Source organism: Cibotium barometz, chromosome 30, assembly GCF_041138505.1.
Source record: "Cibotium barometz isolate CiBa-2024 chromosome 30, ASM4113850v1, whole genome shotgun sequence".
NCBI classification, from domain to species: Eukaryota; Viridiplantae; Streptophyta; class Polypodiopsida; order Cyatheales; family Cibotiaceae; genus Cibotium; species Cibotium barometz.
Window position 1 is genome coordinate 27,390,570 of NC_141075.1, and position 21,278 is coordinate 27,411,847.

The 21,278-nt window shown below is 38.9% G+C and overlaps 1 protein-coding gene across 2 annotated transcripts in view; it reads right to left on the reverse strand.

Annotated features, from left to right (window-relative positions):
- LOC147621340 (homeobox protein knotted-1-like 2) overlaps nt 1–21,278 on the reverse strand; it is a 102,404-nt gene that overhangs the window by 31,192 nt on the left and 49,934 nt on the right. Inside the window, exon 5 of one of the 2 annotated variants that reach the window (XM_086824072.1) lies at nt 3,543–3,607. The exons of the other annotated variant lie outside the window; for it this stretch is intronic. Within the exon in view, the coding sequence (XP_086680198.1) occupies nt 3,575–3,607 (33 nt within the window). The 3' untranslated portion in view covers nt 3,543–3,574. Of the gene's footprint in view, nt 1–3,542; nt 3,608–21,278 lie in introns of those variants that run through there. 2 annotated transcript variants of the gene reach the window in all.

The window sequence follows — 21,278 nt, forward strand, 5'->3', positions numbered from 1 at the left end:
TTGCACAGGCACTAAAGCATAGACCAAGCAACTAAAGACACGCAAGTGACCAATAGAAGGCTTCCTACCATGCCAAGCTTCGTATGGAGTAACAGACTGTAAGACCTTAGTGGAACACCTGTTGAGTACATATGCAGCACACATGATAGCCTCGAGCCAAAACGCATGTGACAAAGCTTGGCTCTTGACCATACATCGTGCCATTTCCATAAGTGACTTGTTTTTCCTCTCAGCAACACCATTTTGCTGAGGTGTATATGGCACTGTACATTGGTGTTTTATCCCATGACTAGCCAGAAATGCATCAAACTCTTTAGATATGTACTCCCCCCCTCGATCAGAACGGAGGGTGCCCACAGTATAATTGGATACATTTTCAACTATAAGCAAAAATTGTTTGAAGCACAAAAACACTTCGGACTTTGCCTTCAGTGGATATAACCATGCATGCCTTGAGTAATCATCAATGAAAGTCACGAAGTATAAGTGTTTACCAACTGACGGAGTTTGCATAGGCCCACATACATCACTATGTACAAGTTGCAATTTGCGAGTGGCCCGCACAGAACCATCCTTTGGAAACGCAGAACGTTGCATTTTACCCAAAATACAACCTTCACAAACATGTTTCAATGGTGCCTCAAGAGGGGACAATGAAGCAACCATATCAAATTTCTGCAAATACCGCAAACTAGCAAAGTTCAGATGATCAAAACGAGCATGCCATAGTTTTGCATCTAAAACAGCCTTTTCATCAAAAACTACATTTGCTGAATCTTCCACACACTTGTCATAAAAATTGAGCCTATATAGCCCACGAAACAAGGTGCCAGATGCAATAATCGTATCACCAGAAGTCAAATCATGAACAGTACATCTGTCATCCACAAATTTGACTACAAGTCCAAGTCTAGCAAGCGCAGAGACAGATAATAGATTCTTATTTATCCCTGGCACATACAAAGCATCTGAAAGTGTGAAAGCGCTGCCATTTACAACAATAAACATAATTTTACCAACGCCCTTCACTAGGTAAGAAGCATTATTGGGGTTGTTGCAAGATCAGGGTATCCAGTTTTGTCCAGTTTATGCAGAACTGGGACATAGCTTGGAGAGCAAATTTTGGGAGACAAGGTACTTAAAATTAGATCAAGCAAATAATAAAAAATACACTTGTCCTTAAATTAACCTAATATAACTTAAATTAATATAAATTAGTCTAATTAATCAAAATTAATCAAAAATATGATGAAATAATAAACAAATGATCTTTCCATACTTAGAGTGATCCAATTTATTTTTCCATAGATGCACCATTACAAGTACACTAGTCCCTATAGGTTTTAGATGATTCACATCAAAAATGTAATTTTACTAATTAGATTATTAATATTTGCAGGCCTTCTGATAGTCTGGAAGAATTTTGAAAAAGAGATCATTAAAAATCCAACCATTGGATTTGCAATTTTTACTAACCACCACATTCTACTAATGTCTCAGTATCTACCCACTCTTTTGATCTACAAGATTGAGGATTTTAAGTAGTAGCTATTGTGGGTACAAAAACAGGCGTATATTATAACACTTTAGAGACCTTGAAATATTTAAAGAAAATAGACAAATATCTTAAAATTTTCTTGAAAAATCAAGTTAAGCTCCATATAATGTGAAGATCTAAGGTACAAAGTGGGAATCTCATATGAGTTTATATGTAAAAGATATTAGCATTTTATGGAATCAGTTCAAATTTGGGACAGGGTGTATACATTGACTTTGTACCTAAGAAAATGAGGACTTTTGACCATCTAATGCTTAATCAAATTATGCAACTATATTTCCAACTTTGAATATGATGTTCCAACAAAAGAACTTGAAACAAAATTCCTTCATTTACTAGGAGAGATTAGCCACTAAAGGTAAACAAATGCCTGTTTTTTAACTGTTTACAGGGTACCTGAGTGGACAAAACTGGGCACCCTGATCTTGCAACCACCCATTGGCACATGTGACAGTATTCCCATTAGAGACAGCCTCAAGACAAGTGAACATATCATGATGCAAGGTAATGCGCTTTGTAGCATCACTCTCAAAATACCATACATCAGAGTCAATAAAAACTGCCAAACATGCATCATGTACAGATGGGTCATACTGACAATACACGCTAAATGCCCATTCTGTATCCTGCACAATATTTGCAGAATCTGCATTTGTAGAAGCATCCGCTATTGTGGCTGCATTTGACTCTTTCTTCTTTGCCTCTTTAGTCTTTAGCTTAGGACAATTCTTAATTACATGATCGGTTGCCTTACAATAGTTGCACCTGATCTTTTTCTTGCCTTTATCAAGAGCCTTCTCAGACCTATTGTTGCTACCTATGGAGGAAGGAGAAGAAGTTGCAGACCTACTAATAGGAGAAGAAAGAGTAGAAGGGGCTGCCTTACCACTTCTTCTCTGCTGGGCAGCAACAGATGCCTGATCAACTGCACGCTGCCTAGCCCTGTTTTGCCTGGATTGCACTTCTTACAAGAGCTTATTGACTAAAGTATCATACTTGACAACATCAGGTCTGTCCTCAATAATAAGTCTCCACGTGAAAGCAAAAGTCTGATATGACTAGGTAAAGCATCAAGAACATTCTGCACAAGAGAATGATCAAGAATAATCTCACCTGCAAAAATGAACTGTTCCTTGAGATCTTTAATCTCAGCAAGAAAAAAATTCATGTCATCATTTTCCTACATAATCTTCGATTCTAGCTCTTTGCGCAGGTAAGAGATTTTTATCTCATTACGACCTGCATACAAACTAGCTAGAATATTCCAAGCCTATTTTGCTATTTTAGATGAACGAATATGTGGAGTGATATTACGTTTAATAGAAAGTGCAATCAAGGCATGAGCCTGCGCATCTTTACCATCCCAACAACGAGCTTGTTCAGTAGTGGGTAAAACAACAACAGTAGAGCTGAACGAATATGTGGAGTGATGTTACGTTTGATAGAAAGTACAATCACAAGACATGAGCCTGCGCATCTTTACCATCCCAACGAGCTTGTTCAGTAGTGGGTAAAACAATAGCAACAGTAGAGCTGCTAAAACCTGCAACATCCTCAACAGATCCTACATCCACAGAACCTGGACGTTTATCCATACCCTGCACAATGTTCCACACTCCTTTTGTAACCAAAACATGCTGCATCATGTATGCCCAAAGTGGGTAGTTGCTGTCTCCATCCAATTTGTCATCAGCAAATAACATGCGAAATACATCATTGCTGTTATCAGCCATGGTCCACTGACTCAAACTGATACAAAAGCTACCTGTAATGAAGCAAAGACTGAACAAAAAACAACTCGTGCTATGTACCGCGGTCCATAATAGAATACGTACGCCTATTTTGCAGAAAATTACACTGTCGAAATTTTTGCACAAAATGACGAAAACACCTGTACAAAACTTGTAATGCAAAAACGAAACCCGAAACGACATCAGATGCAATATCTGCAGAGTATAGGGACCTGCAAGTGCTCGTGAAAGCTCACCTCAATCGGAGAACATGAGTCGGAGGGTGCTAGTGACGTAGCCCTGGGAGCCGATGCATGCTCTGATACCAATTGTTGAAATTAGGATTGCAGGAAAGCACACAAAGCTTGGAGAAGAAGAAACAAGAATGCACGCAACACACAGTTTATTAGATTGTGTCAATGTACAAAGATAAGTTAGCCCTAGAATAGTGAGCGTATATACAAGCCGAGAGAAAAAACCTCCTAAAGAGGAAAAAAGTACCCCGACGGTCCTAAGTGTTCACACACATCACTGCCTATATATATGGCAACATTCAGTGCAGCAATGGAAAGCTTAAAAGAGGATTAGAGTTTGAGAATAGGCTTCCTAAACCTAGAGTAGACTAAAGAGGGATAGAGTTTTTGCAGCAATGGAGAGGGAAGGAGCTTGAGAGAGAGAGAGAGAGAGAGAGGGAGATTGAGAGGGAGGGAGCTTGAGAAGAAGGGAGAGCTTGAGAGCGATGGAGTTTCTGCATCAATGGAAAGCTTAGAAAAGGAAGAAAGAGGGAGAGGAAGCTTGAGACTTAGGGAGCTTGAGAAAGAGGGAGAGCTTAAGAGGTATGGAGTTTCTACAGCAATGAAGAGCTTCCAAGAGGAAGAAAGAAGTTCAAAATGAGCTTTCCAAACCTAGAGTATATTGGGAGGAAGTTTGAGAGGAAAAACACACTTTTGGAAAAAAATTAAAATTTTTTAATTTTTAGGGTTTTTAATCTGCGCGATTCTAGGTGGGGGACCTCTAAGTTTGGGCCCAGGAGGTAGAGGGACAAGAGTAGTAATTAGGTCCCATTAGCAAACCAAAGCCTAGCTCTCCTAGGGTCAAAGAAGTCAAAAATGTGCATCCAACTCTCTTTCTATTGGTCCGTTCCTAATCAAAAGTTAATCCAAGAGACCCTCTTGGGGTCCAAAAAATTTCTAATGTCCTCGATTTCCCGTCGCTCTGGAGCTAGTGTGTCACATACTCATAATATGACCATGTCACTATCTCTTGGTCACTTGCATCAAGATCTATCATCTGTAGATCTGCAAGTGAACAATATGATGTGCAATTACTCTCTACACTAGGTATCATATGGTAATTAGAATCCTCCATACCTGAACACAAGAGAGTGGATGAACTCACGAGGACTACGAGGAAACTCTCTATGCCCACTAAGACAATGGAATACATCATAAAAAAGTTAAAACTCAACATGGTAGAGACAATATGTATCACATTGTCAGGAGTACCTCAGAAACCAAGGCTTACACCCCTCAAATGACCTTTATCCAATTTTAAGGTCTGAAAATGATGCCACGAACTGAGAATACAACTCTATTTGGATCATTTAAAGAAAACCAAGCATCATGCTCAATGAACACTCCTCTAGTGACTCTTGCACAAATCTTTCTTGAAAACTATTGAGACACAACAACTCTATTTGAATCATTTCAAGAAAACCAAGCATCATGCTCAATGAACACTCCTCTGGTGACTCTCTTGCACAAATCTTTCTTGAAAACTATTGAAACAATAATTTTCCTCCCAAAACCTTTCTATAAAGGCTCTAGTGGTTTCATCTAGAAGACGATCATACCTAACTACATGACCACTCTACCCACCAAGAAAGCACCAAACTCATTGACATCTAAACTGGAGCCAACTCTAAGTGCATGTGGGGCTATGCAAAGAATGCGAGATGTGACGCTCACCTTACCCTTCATCTAGGAGCTACTTAAGACAACCACAAAAGCATACTCACAGAGTTCCTCTTCTTGTTAGCTCGATAGGAACAACAAACACTTTGTAGCTTCACTATGCCAGCTCTCCTCTCTTTGACCTCCAATGTCAGAAAGTTTCATGCACTCGGCCATGTTGAGCTGATCAATCAAAGCATCAAGTATGTAAGCCTGTGATAAATGCACGAGGTCTTTGAAATAGAATTGTAAGATTACATGGACACGACGATGCACCCCCGACTTTGATAGTTCTTTCTTATCCACACTATGACCACTCAAAGGAGGCGAGGTGGGTTCTTGTGGGATTAGAGAAGGAGGGAGTTCTCATGAAAGGGGAGGAGTCTCTTAAGAAGAAAAAAGCACTCATTCATGTGGATTATCTGAACTAAGGGATAATGGTGGAGAAGAGGTCAGAGCTTTCTCTCACGGACTACCATTTTTCTCTCCTTCTCTTGAGCTTGGTGGAACAAGGACCGGACCGGACGAAGGAAAGTCTAGTCTTATCACGTTTGTGACTTCTAGTACTTTGAGAACCCATTCTCAAGGATGCTAAGAGAACAAAAATTATAAAAGCTCAATAAATGAGATAGTACTAGAGATGTTTGCGATAGTACTAGAGATGTAGCTTATCCACTTCACATCTCATTAGACTTCCTATCTATATAATACGTGATTGATTAGATAATAAAGATAAAAAGAAATCTATAATCTACTTAAAACTTAATATTACTATAAATATTTATAATTACTATATATATATATATATATAATCTTTTATTTGATAATATAACTACATTTTCTTTCGTAATGAGTTTTTTCATATTTTATTCAAAGATTTTTCTCACATTAAATATTTTCAAGAAATATTAAATTCAAAAAATCAAATCCTCAAAATAAAATAACATGGACTTTAAAATTTTATTATTTATCTAATTTTAAAATATAATCCTTTAAAATTAATGATTTTACATTCTTTTATATGTATAAGTTATATATATTATATTATTTAAAATTATATATTTTTAATCTCTTTTTTTAATACTTTAAATATACTAAATTACTTTTTTAAAATATTTTTTTTAATGAAAATATGAGAGGGAGGTGCCACGTGTCAAGCGTACATGCCACATGGCATTTACTTGACATGTGACACTATTATGGCTGATGTGACTATACTCCCCATATCTACATGGATTGACATATAAAAAAATGACGTGGAAAGATACATGACATAGCATTCCATGATGTGACATGCCATGTCACCAAGTACAAGGTAGCATGAAAAGATGACAAGATGTGACATTTATGATGACTAGAACAATAAGGTGGGAAGTCAACCAGGTTGACCACGTTGACATGAAGGATGCAGGTTGCAAGGTGAGGTGACATGGTGCTCCTCTCTAAGTTGATGTGGACATAAAGTAGCATGTACATATAAGATTTATGCCCACACAAGACTCACACATGGCATGATCTCTAGACTTTGAAGATTACCAAACCTAGATTTCCAACCCTAACTAGGATTAATTTTAGACTTAAAAAGAAGATAGTGGATACGATATAAAAATTTCTACTGAGGAAGATTCAAAATGGACCTTTTCATAATCAAATTAAGCTAATTTTTTTAGATAAATTCATAGTAACAAGTGTATTGATCCCTAGAGTTTTTAGATCAAAAGATTCAATAATTAATTTTCTAGAATTAAATTACAATTGATTTAATAGTCTCCTAATAGTAATAACAAATTTTACAAAGTGCATCTATAAAAATCCAACTGTTAGATTTATAATTTTATTTTATATCCACATTCTACTAACCTTCCCCAATCCAATCATCACCACATTCATATAAATTGAGCATTTTAAATGGTAGATGTAGTGGAAGGACAAAGTAGTACATTTGTTTACAATTTTGATGTATTTTAAATAATATAAAAATAAAATACATCAAAAGTTCCTCGATAAATCAAGTTAAGCTCTATGTTATGTGAATTTGTTATATGCAAAGTGGGAACATTATATGAGTAATAATGTAAAAGTTATAAGCAATTTGCTCATATTTAGTATACCTGTCCAAACGTAATAGGCCTGTATACAATTTTTGTAACCACACAAAAAGAACTTTGCAATTATTAGATATTCGATCGAATTATAGTTTTGGTTTTTCAGATTTTCATGTGATGTTTCATTAAAAGACCTTGAAGTGAAACTCCTTAGCTAATTGGAAGGTATTGTCTATTCTTCTTGAAATATTGCCTGTTTTTAAGCTAAACCCAAGAACTCCCACTAAACGAAACTAGATAACCTCATCTTGCAACCACCCTCATGCCCATTTATATTCTCTCGAAATTTTCTATCTATCAATCATGCCAACACACATTCAATTTTTGCCATACACCCCAACATCAAAAAACCCTGAAGTTCACACACATAATCAATCTTGTTGGACCATGTTTTACACTTTATTTCAACCAGCTACAAACAACAACAAAATATGCGACTCTTTTTGAATATGAAACAATAGTCCAATTTTTCATGCCTTAAAGAACCTCCCAGATTTTCATACCTAATTTGAAGTGTTTGCAGAACTAGCAAAAATGAGCAAGGAAGATCTCATCGAACACCTAGAAGAGAAAGTTGATCTTGACACGAGAATTGAATGTGTAACTTTCACTGAACCTAAGGGCACGCCTCCTGTCAAAACTTTGTAATAGGTACAACAACAAGATCCCTTAATGTTTCATACAAAACATTTCCAATCCATAGTGGAAGTTTAAAAGAAGGCACTATGATAACCACTCTAGCCCACACTCCTCAAAGAGTCCTAGGTATCCTCCCGACCACAAGAAGAACAACCCAAAAAGGGTAAGGTAGAAGAAGCCAGAGAAAAGGAAGAGGTTCAATGTCTTATAATGCATAACAAGTCAAAAAGGTGCTCGAAGAAGTGATTCTCATCCCAAAGAAGAGCTTCTCCATATTTACACAAGGAAGAAGAGATCAAAAAGCAACTGATAGAAGATCTATAAAAGGAAAGAGAGAAGCTAAATACAACACATGTCTAGTCCATCCATTTCCTACATGCAAATATCCAATGAGGCAAGGAGAAAATGGAGTTGACTATAAATAGCCACCAGTAGGTGGTAGCACACTTAACAAACCCAATCCAAGATGTCAAAGCAAAAATGCAAACAAAGGAGGAGCTACCTCAAAAGGCCTTAAAACAAGACAAGACAAAAGAGGCCCACAAATTGCATGTGTAACTTTCACTAAACCTAAGGCCTCATCTCCTATCAAAGCTTTGCAATAGGTATAACATCATATAGAATTTGTCCCAACCCATAGTGGATGTTCCAAAGAAGGCACTATAAGAACCAATGTAGCCCATAATCCTCGAAGAGTCCTACGTCACCTCCTTACCACAAGAAGAACAACCAATATAGGGTAACCCATATAAAAGGAAGAGGTTTAGAGACGGATGATGTACTGCAAGAGAAATGGGTTCTCCAGGAAGATCTTTTGAAGAATAGAGCATCTAAAAATGGAAAGAGAGAAGCTAAATAGAACATGTCATGTCCAATCCATCCATTCACTACATGTAAATATCGAGTCAAGCAAGGAGTAGATGGAGTTGACTATAAATAGCCTCCAACAGGTGGTGGCACACTTAATAGACCCCATCCAAGATGTCAAAGAAAAAGTGCAAGCAAATAAGAAGCTACTTCAAAAGACCGTAAAACAGCTCAAAGACAAGACAAAGGAGAGGCATGAGAGGTGAAATACCAATTATGTCCAACTCCTCCAAGCAAGGAAAACACAAGAAATAACCATTATGTATTTTTTCATACACAAGGATGTACATATTGCCAATTTAGAGTAGCAGTTGAAACAGTAGCTAAAGCCATAGGAACTAGAGCAAACCAACAAAACAAAGTAGTTTGTGGAACATGCCTTGTAACTAGCTTCATTTCCGATGACTCCAAGGATTCCTTCTGAGACTCTTAACCCTTGCTTTTTCACAATTGCCCTCTCATTTATACAATATGAAATAGATATAAGTGACGATCTAAATAGGAAAGATATTGCACTAGAACAACATAACTCTGATATGGATGCCAATCCTGGCATGATTATGGCTATATCTAAAGCAGATCTTAGTATTTGTTCTCCATGATTTTTCCATTGAGCATATTGAGTACCCTACTGTAATAACACGAGTATTGATTTGATTCAGATATCTTCATAAAAAGCACTTAGCCCCCACCACCCCCATTATCTGAAGGGGATAGGGAGAGAGAGAATTTACTACACTTATCCAATTCATAAACCTCACCTCCAAACTCCTCCCTTCTCATGAGCCTACACCTACCACCACTAACACTGAACCCTCTACCAGCGTGGCTGCTTCTTCTCTACACTTTGAATTTCCTATTGGCAATCTCGCTCACGACGACTCACTGGCACGACTGCCTCCTATGGTCAGCTTCCCTGAGGTAACACCACAACCTACTAATCAAGATGTTTTGGAACAACTCACTGTTATAGAATATGAAGATCTTATCAAGATTGGAAACCCAATGTTTTGACCCAACCTTTTTTTGAGATGTTGATGTAGGTACAACTCCTTGAAACCTCTATAGCCTTTTATATATTCCAAACCTAATGAGAACACCTATATTGGAGTGAGATGAAATCATGTCAATGGAAAAGGAAGGAGCTTTATGGGAGAATCCGTCAATACAAAGCTCGCAGATCCTCAATCATAGGATTTTCTTGAAATTCGACTTGTCACATATATGATTGCATATAGTTAGAGGCGATGGAGAAAGAAGCACCCCATGTAAACACAATAAAGACAACCCAAGGATTGAAGATTTTTGCATATAATCCAAATAACACAAAGGAGTTTCTTAGTATGGCCACAATTATACATGGACTTTTCCAACGTAACAATGGATGGATCCTCTCTTTGTTCCAATCAAATTAAGGTTCACCCTCCTTTATTTCATTTCATCTAGCTCAATTTGATAGTATCAACAATCAAAGAAAAGCTGTTATTTTGTGGACCACAACTTGGAGAAGGATACTAGATCTGACCAAAGGAACCTCCTCTCATTTTATAAATCTTATTGTAGTATTACTTTAACAAAAAAATAAAGCAATTGAAATTTTTGACAAGGAGGTACTATGTTTTAACATCAACAAGGGTCCAAAGGAGCAACTGATTTTGTATTATCATCATCTCAAGTGAATAAGGACCAATCCTACATAAGTGAATTTTTCATAATATGTAATGACACAATCCCCCTTTGAGCCAATTGAATCTAGCTTATCTAATTGTTTTCTTGTACTCTAGCTTGTGTGGGAGAGAGAGTTAAGAGTAGAGTGTATGATTCTTAGTACATGTGCATTTCTTTTTTTGTAGCAAGAGTGAAATGAACCATTTTCTGAGATAATATATCCCATAATCACTCTATGTCTCACGTGTGAAAGCTCACTTCTTGGAGGTGATAACAAAAAAGAGATTGGGAAGATTAGAGCTAGCAACCACTGGTGGTGCTTGGAGTTCAAAGAAATCGTAAGCCAGAAGTAACATATGACGATTGTAGTTTATTTCAGTGTTTGCTAGGATGGGAGAATTCTTGAAAGAGTAAAAGTAATCCATAATAACTTGCTTTCCAATGATTCTGTTGGGGCAATCTGTTCAAAGCACCAACATCAAAACTAATGCATGGTCTAGTATTACACAAGAAGATAGCAATACCAACCAGTTTCTTATATAAGGTCTCATCCACAAGGTATGAGGTGTCTTCGACAGACCACTTCAGATCAACCTCCATTAGGATACCAATTGCCTTGCATTTGGTCATGCCGAATGCCTTGAGTATCTCACCTCGTTATTTTTGCTGAGAGTTATCTAGCTTTTGCCTCAATCCCGAGAAAATAATACATACAAACGATATTCTAGCCACCAATAAATGTATGTGCACGTCTAAATCTGTCAATACCTCTGCAAAAGGTAGGCTCTACACTTGTGCTAACCATCATTCACAAAGGAGAACGACTCTGCAGATCATGTTGTTGCATTCATGTGGAACGTCACAAACTCTCTACTAGCCCTAATGCCCACCTTAGGCCTACACCCTCACACGAGAGCCTCCCCATAAGATCGATATCATAGACGAGCTGCCTCTCCGATTAGCGCTGCCTCACTTGTACAATCAATCCCCCCAATCTCACCGTCCCCAGAAAGAACCAGAGCTCAAGAGCAATGGATTGAGCCGGGCATGGAGCAGGAAATACTGGTATATTTGTACTTCAATCTACCAGGAATTGGACGAGATTTAATTTGAGGCACTTGAATGCGAGGCTGGCAAAAATCTGCCACAGTCATAGCAAACCTTTCGATCCTCTACTTGGGAGGGAAGCCATGGTGTGCTCGCTCCAGAAGATGGCATCCTGAGCTGGAGAGTTTTTGACTGGCTGAAGTCCTTGACCCTCCAATTGCAGGCCTGATGGCGAGAAATTTCACACCTATCTTCAACACATGTACACGTTCAAGTATTCATATCCACCATGACATATATCTAGAATGTACATGAAATAAATGTGCAAGCAAGGAGGCACAAGCAAATGCACATTACTACATTTCTAAAGGTATTAGGGAAGCCTCTCTGTGTGCTGCATTCAAGAAGGCTAACAGTTGGGCAGAATTCCAAGCTACGCACTTGTGCACATATTTCTGCAACGCTCTAGAGGCAACACCATGACGTGTTTGATTTCATATACACCCCCCCATACCTACGATGCAAAACACATGGCTGATTAGTGATGCAGAAGAAGGTAGGGCATAGGACCTACCATATATGCTCTTATCCCTTTGCTATTATAAGGGCTCCATATATCTATTACATATTAACCATGGACAACCAAGGCACAAGGAATCTATTACATATTAGCCATGGACAGCCAAGGCACAAGCAGAGGAGAGAAAAAAGAAATCTTGGATTTTTAAAACATAAGAGTAAAAAATCCTTTCGATCGACCCTTTGTATTCCGTTTGAACCTTTGTATTCGATTGACCCTTTGTATTTCCATTGACCTTTTCTATTCCGGCTCTCATTCTTGGGTTTCACTTCTTAATGTCTTTTAAATACCGGAACAACACGCGGTTTGAGTACTAGCTAGTGAACCATAATTCTCTCTTATCCACAAAGAACCATAATTCTCTCTTACCCTTTTGCTATAAGGGCACCATATATGCTACTTATGGTATGAAGTACCTTTTCCTCTTACACCTTGACCAAACACCATAAAAAAAGATCCTTCTATTAGTTATAAACCAAAAACTTGCCGTTTGGCTGAATACAACAAAACGCTGCTGAAAGCACTCAAAATATACATCATAGGAGATAAGGAAGTGGGAGCTCCGTCCTAGGCTACTTGACCAAGCACCCTGATTCACAATCACTTAACTCTAGACTTGCAAGAATGTCAATCATCATAAAGGACTTAAAATCTCTTGAGTCCCATCTTCCACTGAACCCCTCATGATATATATTATGCTCTTATTTTACCCAAAAAACAAAAAAAAAACAAGCCAAAACCTTTCCAAAAGAGATGTAAAAGCTATTTCTATGAGTCTTTCGGCTCCTAAATATATAGGAAGGAGACTTGTGTGCCCTCCAAATTACATTATTATAGCAAACAACAACAATTTTCCATTCTAACGAAACAAAAAGAATTGCCACACTTGTGAAATATGTATCATTAAGAGCTTTGTTGTGAATATCAACATTCCCTGTAGTATCCTTGAAGTATCATCAACAATACAGGTTACTTGCACCATTGGGCTATTGCATGCATTCAAAGGAATTGAAAAACCCCATAACCTATATTTTTTAAACGTAACTTTTTTTACTGTTTGGACCAATTTGAGGATTTTTTATTGGAAAAGCATTTGCTTAATGGTCCACCCTCGTGTTGTTTATGTCAGTTATGGATGTGCTCTATTTTGTAAGGCCCCCTTTATCAGGAGTAAAGGCACTCGAACACCCAAGAGTTCCCAGTTTAGACACTGGATGGTGCCGAAGTGTGGCTAAATGGTTAGCAGATGGCTTTATGTAGACTTAGCACTCTACCAAGTAGGTTGTAAGCTTTTGTGAGCTAAATGACCAGAGTAATGAGTGCTAGACAACAAATCGAGGACACATTGTTCTCAGGTTACACAACACATTTGGGGGTCAGACAATCTCAAATAGTCGTGGAGCTAAGTAATAGTCTAATATGATCCTAGTCGGATGATATGGTCAGTTGGTAATTTTTGACCAAGTTGTGGGTTGGCCAACATGGCCAACCCATTTCCATGCTCACCCTACACACTATATAGTGTGTTGTTTGGCAACCTTAGTTGATCATCGAGATCATTGTGTGATAACCATCATTTAACATTCTGCCGCAACTTCTGAGGCATGGTAATTTCTAAAGAACTAGTATGAGACGAGAAATCAGATATGGATTCAAAACCTTGAGAATCATCTTGCACCAAAAAGGTATTTTAAAGGAGAAGCAACAGAGCACTTCTTATCGCAGATAAAGAATTTGCAAGATTAGATGGCTATGGTGGAGATCACTAAGATAAGAGAAGAATTCGCACCAAGATGCATGAGATTGTGTCCCCCAAAGTATGACTATTTGATGACCTGACTATTTGATGACCTCATTGAACACCCAAGTGTGCGATCTCGCTCTTACTTTTAAGGAGTTTTGTACAATGCTAGTGGAGAAGGAGATGTGTTTTAATACCAAAGATCATAGTTATTCAATCTCATCCAAGGGTTGGCCGATATGTCTATACTGCTTGAGTATGCAATGTCCCTATTGGGTGCTCACATTGATTTAGGCTCATTTTCTTCCACCTAGTGATGTTGCATTCTCCGCAAATGCAAAGAAAGACAAGGGAAAGAGCTCTTGTAAACCGACTTCTTTTGAGAAGAAGAAATCAAAGGCAAAGTGTGTCTACTATGACAAGCCTGGTCATATGGTCAAATCATATAGACTGAAGGAGAAAAATGAGCAGAATGACACTTTGAAGACTTTAGAGAAGAAGACTCAGAAGACTTCTTAAGTGGAATTCAAGATGTTTGTAGCAATAGAAGAAATCGGTGTAAAGATAAAATATTCCTCATCATCTAATGGTTCATGGATCATCGACTGTGGAGCATCTTGATAAAATGATCAAACAAAATTGATGGTCTACCTCCCTAAAGCATGTGGGGAAGTCCATCATGGTAACAATAAAAAACCGATGCCAAATGCCTAACCATCGGTTCAGGTATTTTTTCATTTATAGCAAAAGTTTACAATACTAAGAAGTTTTCTAGTGCCCTTTATGTGCGAGACATCAAGAAGAATCTGATGTCTATTGCAACCATAGTTGGTCCTAGTAGTGTTTATTGCTTTGTGTAAGATTAATTCCATCGTTATCTAGCTTAACAAGGTGGCATTGTTATGATTCATCACCTAGGCCCACACCATTGTGAGTGTCAGTAAACTCTTGCGAGAGAGAGAGAGTGATTCATTCGAGAGAAGATTGCAAGGTGAAGTGGATCATTGGATCTTCTCAAGCATTGGAAAGAGAAGAACTAATTCAACAAAGTCAACATCAAACTCAAATTAATTGATGGAAGCATCAAGGTATTACGTGCTGACTTTTTCTAGGTGAAAATAGATAAAAATCAGTCTTTTTGGAGTTCTCCATTGCACCTGTGTATGCATCTTCTTCAAGGTTCTTCTTAGGGCTTTGCCAATAAGAAACCTCCTAATACCCACACCTTCAACTCATTCAAAAGGAAAGGGTACTAACTCAGTACTGTGTAGATAACAAACAGACAATTTGAAGCCTTCAATTGCTTGAAACAACAACATATTAGGTGGCTCCTTTACAGGTCATTGTAGCCCACTTTGTGGAAATTTTGCTGAGCCCAAGCAATAGTAAAAACAGCACGTATAGAGCGCGTATTCCATTGTCTTATTCAAATAGGTTCTGCAAGAACTTGTACAACAACTAAGTGATAATTAGGTGTAATTGGTGAGAAATCTATGATGGCTCCTCTGTGTGGTGGTTAGCCCTCCCCAATCTGCTCACCTACCCCTTGTTTATAGGAGGGAAAGTTTAAAAGTTCAAAATTATCTTTGTGATTAACATTTGATAAAATCCAAGGTGTAAAAGGTATTTTTACACAACCTCTTTGTGAGCATTATTTCCTTGATCTTAGTGACACAACTCTAAGTGGACATTGCATGTCTTTGTGACATCATTACCTTGTAACATGCTCTCACACTATAAAGAGCATATTCCATCTTTCTGAGTGAAATCACATCATTGAGATGTACAGAGCTCTAGTATGAGCACACATGATACGTAATGTGCATCCCATGTGTGAGGGATGGGAACACATACTCCTTGGTGGTTCTTATCTTTTTGAAAGACATGGTGACCTCATTCTTTCCATGTGTGAGATGAAAGCAACATGATAACCTTCTCATCTACTTAGTGTGTATCTTGGTGACTCTAGACATGTCTTTTGTGAGAAGGAAGTGATTTTTACATCATCACATGAACTCCTTTTACGAAACCTTGTAATGTCCTCATGTTATAAAGAACTTGGATCAACCTTTGTGATAATACATGTGATACTCTCCATGTGTGAAATATAGGTCACTTACACACCCTCTGAGTTCTACTTTGTGGTTATTTCTATGTTACCTTTGTGGCACATTCTTTATGTGAGCACATATATTGTGCACATCTCCTTTGTTGAGATCCTTGGTGATACTCGTTTATGGTGTCTATGTGAGATCAGGATACTTTGCGGTGGTAAACCTCATCGACTTCTTGATGGGGATCAATGTTGAGATATCGAGCTCATCTAGTGAGGTGGTGGACACTGATGACCCGCCTGGGGGATAGGCCCTACACTTACACCACTGGCATGGTTGATGAGATCATGGGTGATATGCGACCAGTGAGATGACAGGCTATGTGACAGCCATTCTAGAGACTGACATAGTTATAGCACCAGCTCATTTAGTTGGGTTCACACTATAGAGAACCCTAGTATGTATTTGGTTGAGTACCCTTTCATAGTATGTGTACTCTTATCTTTGTATATGGTGTGAAGAAGAAGAAGATTTTCAACCTCTCACCTTGTGTGTTCTCTTTTAGGGTTTTGTGAGTGTGTGTGTGCTTGCAAGAGCTCAAGCTCTCTTCTCCCCTACATCTTTTCATGGTATCAGAGCTTGGTTTATACTAAGGACTGAGCTGCAAGCAAGAGAAGCACAGGAAGTGGTACGAGGGTAAGAGCTTCAACTACTCTTTCCTACTTGTGTTGGCGACTACACCCTTGTCGGGAGCTCTACGGGAGACACCGGCAAACGATCCCTGATTGAGGAGCTTTCTTCGCGGGAGTAAAGCTACATGGTGACTATAGAGTCCTATCGGACAAAGTTTTTTGGACCAAAAACGTGTTTCGGGCGCGTTACGACCTCCGTTTTTCAGAAAGCAAGCGATTTCGAGCATTGCGGGTAAGTAATCGATTCTCTGCAGAACTCTGTTTTAAGAACTGCAAGAAGACATATTGGTTGTGCAGACATTGTGTGTGCTGCAAAAGAAGGTCAACGTTGCCATTGGGTGTATGTATGCACATTGAGGTCACTGGTTGTGACATTTGAGTGTACTACAGTACCGTTGCAGAAAATACAGCAGTTTGTGCAGGACAAACCAGAGTGTTGTTTCTGGTAAATTTCTGTGTCTTACAAGATGTCAAATGATGGCATAAACCAGATTGTTGTTGAGAAGCTTGATAAGAACAACTTCCATGCTTGGAGGTTCAGGTTGACAAATTTCCTGATGGGAAAGGGTTATTGAGACTACATAGAAGGTGAGCATGAAGAGGCAGCGGAGATACCAGAGATCAATCCGACTACTGTAGATGTGAAAGAGTTCAAGGATTGGAACCAAGGAGCCAGAAAAGTTATGTATTGGTTCTCTATTAGTATACAGGACACCATGATTGGGCACATTCACGATGCGAAGTCCCCTAAGGAGGCGTGGGACACCTTGGTAAAACTCTATAAAACCAATACCAAGACACGAAAGATACAGTTGAAGAATGAACCTCATATTGTGGAGAAAGAGAGTTTGTCTGTGAATTACTATGCATTGAAGATCAAGGATATTGTGGAATCCCTTGCATCTATTGGCGTTTCAGTAGATAATGATGATAAGGTGGAAGTCTGTCTACGTGGTCTCGGACCACAATACAAGGCATTCAAGACGTCTATTCAGACTCGGAAAAACATTCCCAATTTCACAGATTTGGTGTCTATGTTGATTATAGAAGAGAAGAGCTTGGGTGAAGACCAACAAGATATGCGCAGACATATGGCATTGATTATGAGAAAACTTTCAGCCCAGTTGCCAAGATGGCAACAGTGAGAGTTATGATAGCAGTGGCTACGTCAAAGCAATGGTCTTTACATCAGATGGATATAAAGAATGCATTCTTGCATGGAGATTTGTAGAAAGAGGTGTATACGTTACAGCCACCTGGTTATGAGGATGTGAGTCACCCCGAGCATGTTTGCAGGTTGAAGAAGGCCTTGTATGGCTTAAAACAAGCACCAAGAGCATGGTCTGACAAGATTTCTGAATATCTTGTCACTATTGGCTTTCATGTAGCCAATGTAGATTTCTCATTGTATGTGAGACACAGTGATAGAGGGGTTGTGCTTGTTGTCATCTATGTAGATGACCTGATCATTATGGGAGACCATGATGCAAAGATCTTTGATGTAAAGATCTTTCTTAGATAGAAGTTTGAGCTGAAGGATCTAGGGAAGCTCAGATATTTCTTGGGCATTGAGGTGATCAGGTCACCACATGGTATTGGATTACTGTAGAGACAGTATGGCTTGGACACGTTGTCCAAGTATGGTATGACAAGATGTAAGCCTATCTCAGTACCATTGGATCAAAATGGCAAGTTGAGTGCAGATTCAGGAGAGATTTTGGAGGATCCTACTATGTATAGGCGCATAGTAGGAAGCTTGATCTACATGACGATCACCAGGCCACATTTGAGCTATGCTGTTGGACTGGTGAGTCAGTTTTGTGAGGTATACTTTGCATTGTAGACTATTTTATAAAACTGGCACAGAAATATGTGTACATGGGTACACAGATGCTGATTGAGCTGGTAGTATCTCAGATAGAAGATCTACTAGCGGCTTCATGTTTTCTTTGGAGAGTGCTGCTGTGGACTTGGAGCAGCAAGAAGCAACCTACGGTTGCTCTATCCAGTACAGAGGCCGAGTAGAGAGGTGCTGCTATGGCAGCATGTGAGGTAGCTTGGTTGAGAAAGCTACTTGCAAATTTGGGTCTATCAGTGGATAGACAAGTTGTCATTTTCTGTGACAACATTAGCAGTATATACAAGTGGCCAGGAACCCAATTTTTCATGCTCGCACAAAGCATATAGAGGTCCACTACCACTTTGTCAGAGAGAAGATTTTGGCAGGAGACATTGACCTTGTTCATATCAACACACAGGATCAGGTAGCTGACATCTTCACCAAAGCATTGGGTACAGAGAAGCTCCGCAGATTCAGGGCTTCGCTTGGTGTACATGATCTCGAGGAGTGTTGAGATATCGAGCTCACCTCACTTACACCACTGGCATGGTTGGTGAGATCATGGGTAATATGCGACCAGTGAGATGACAAGCTGTGTGGCAGCCATTCTAGAGACTGGTATAGTTATAGCACCAGCTCATTTAGTTGGGTTCACACTATAGAGCACCCTAGTATGTATTTGGTTGAGTACCCTTTTATAGTATGTATACTCTTATCTTTGTATATGATGTGTTGAGTGTTGAGTGAAGAAGAAGAAGATTTTCAACCTCTCACCTTGTGTGTTCTCTTTTAGGGTTTTGTGAGTGTGTGTGTGCTTGCAAGAGCTCAAGCTCTCTTCTCCCCTGCATCTTTTCAATCAAATCTTGATGGTGGTTTCATTCCTATATGCTAGATGGGACTTCATTCATGATGACTACCTTGGTGATGTCTACATCAACTTGGTGACTTCTTTGTGGCTTATTTGTGGTGTTTTTTTGAAGATAGAATGAGTGTCAACATGCTCCTATTCAAGACCTTTGTGGAATTCTTCAAATAAGCATGAGTGGCAGCATGTTACATTTTGTATGTGACATTAAATCTGTTTGACATATATTCGTAGGGTGAATCAGGGAGAGAGTGAAGAGATATATATTTTTGTTGAAAGATTTGTAGCTATTTGGAGGAATCTTCTCAAAGCTTGGGGTGAGAATGAGATGCCACCTCATTCTCTAAAAAAAGACAAGTTCATTAGTGTTGCATGAAAGCATCAGAGTGAAAAGGTGGAGTTGAAAGATCCAAGAACCTTTGCTGAAGGTGTGAGAGTAGCAACTCGACAATGTAGAAAGAAGTTGAGGAATCAAGAACTAGCTAGGCAAGAAATGGAAGTAGACAAGTCTAAGGTGACAACCTTGCCCATGGGTACGCATGTACATAGGGAAAGTTGGATGGAAACTCTGAGTTTTATGGAGTCATGTAGAAGGCAAGAGGGTTTGCATCAAGAGGTTCAAAAGTTGGCTAATCAAGTAGGAAATCAGAATCTTGTAGTGTTGAAGATGCTCGGAGTGGATTGGGATCAAATAAAACTCCAAAGCCAATTTGATGATGTGAATATGGCTAGAGCTGTGGAAGTGGCAAAGTCTTCTGATGGATCAGATGAGGAAATAGACTTGGATTAGAGTTGGATAGAGTCAACAGAGCAGAGAATACATGCATTGATGCGCATGGAGTCTTTGGGATGATTGTTGATATGCTTACACAGAAAGCAAAAACAAGCCTGAAGGATGCAGGCCATATGCTTACAAAAAGGGTTTGGAGGAAGATGATATTGCGAACCAGACATTTGAGTGTGTATTGGAAGTTGCAAAGGATTCCAGGGATGTTGTGAATGCTGAATGCGAAAGGACTGAGCTTCAAAATGCTCCTTGGTGTTTTGTTGATACTTTTTTGAATGATATTGATATTACCTGTTTTGAAATAGATGATGGGGAAATTTCTACAGAGGTTAACGAGCTTTTACATGTAGGATATATGGGTATGCAGTCAAGTGATTGTGGCATTATGTCTAAGGGGTGCTACTGCCTACATAAGGGAGACTGTCTGAAGAAGAGCCCAAACTTGGGTGTCGTGGAGAGTGAGCAGGAATATGATGGCATCAATGCAACTACATTTTCACAAGGAAAACAATGTTGTAAGAGGAATTGTGACTTCACTCCGGGATTAGATCATTTTGTTCATGTGAATGCTTTTGGTGGTGCTCTAGAGGGGAGGCTTTGTAATGAGAAGGATGTGTTTGGCGAAGAGAAGAATGTTTCTCCTATAGGTACAGATGCTTTTGAGAGATGGGATAAATGTCTGATGGAGGAGCATAGGTTGGGAAGAGGATGTGGGTTGTATGAAGGCACCTGGGTGTCTATAAAGAATGTTGCTGGGAGGAGGGCTAGCAAGAGATCTCGCCAGGTTGTACCCTTTGATTGGGGCAAAGTATTGAGAGGGTTTGTAAACTGGCTGTAGGTTTTGATCCCGGAGGCTAGATCAATTCAATTGAAAGGTTTTAGAGGATTATTTTCTACCCTTTTGATCCAAGAGGGTATTGGAAAACTAGATGGTGCCTTTGTTTCTCTATACATGACTGTACAGAGTGGTTTGTAGAAGAAAAGAGTTGGAAGCTAAAAGAGTGATATGAAACACTTAAAAGTGTTTCATCCAAGGGGGTGGGCTATATGTGAGGTGAGTATCAAGCCCATCACAAACATGTGTGTAGATGAAAGAAATATATAAATGATGGTGTGGTGTCAATCCGCAGTGGCAAAATGGTGCGTGCACGAA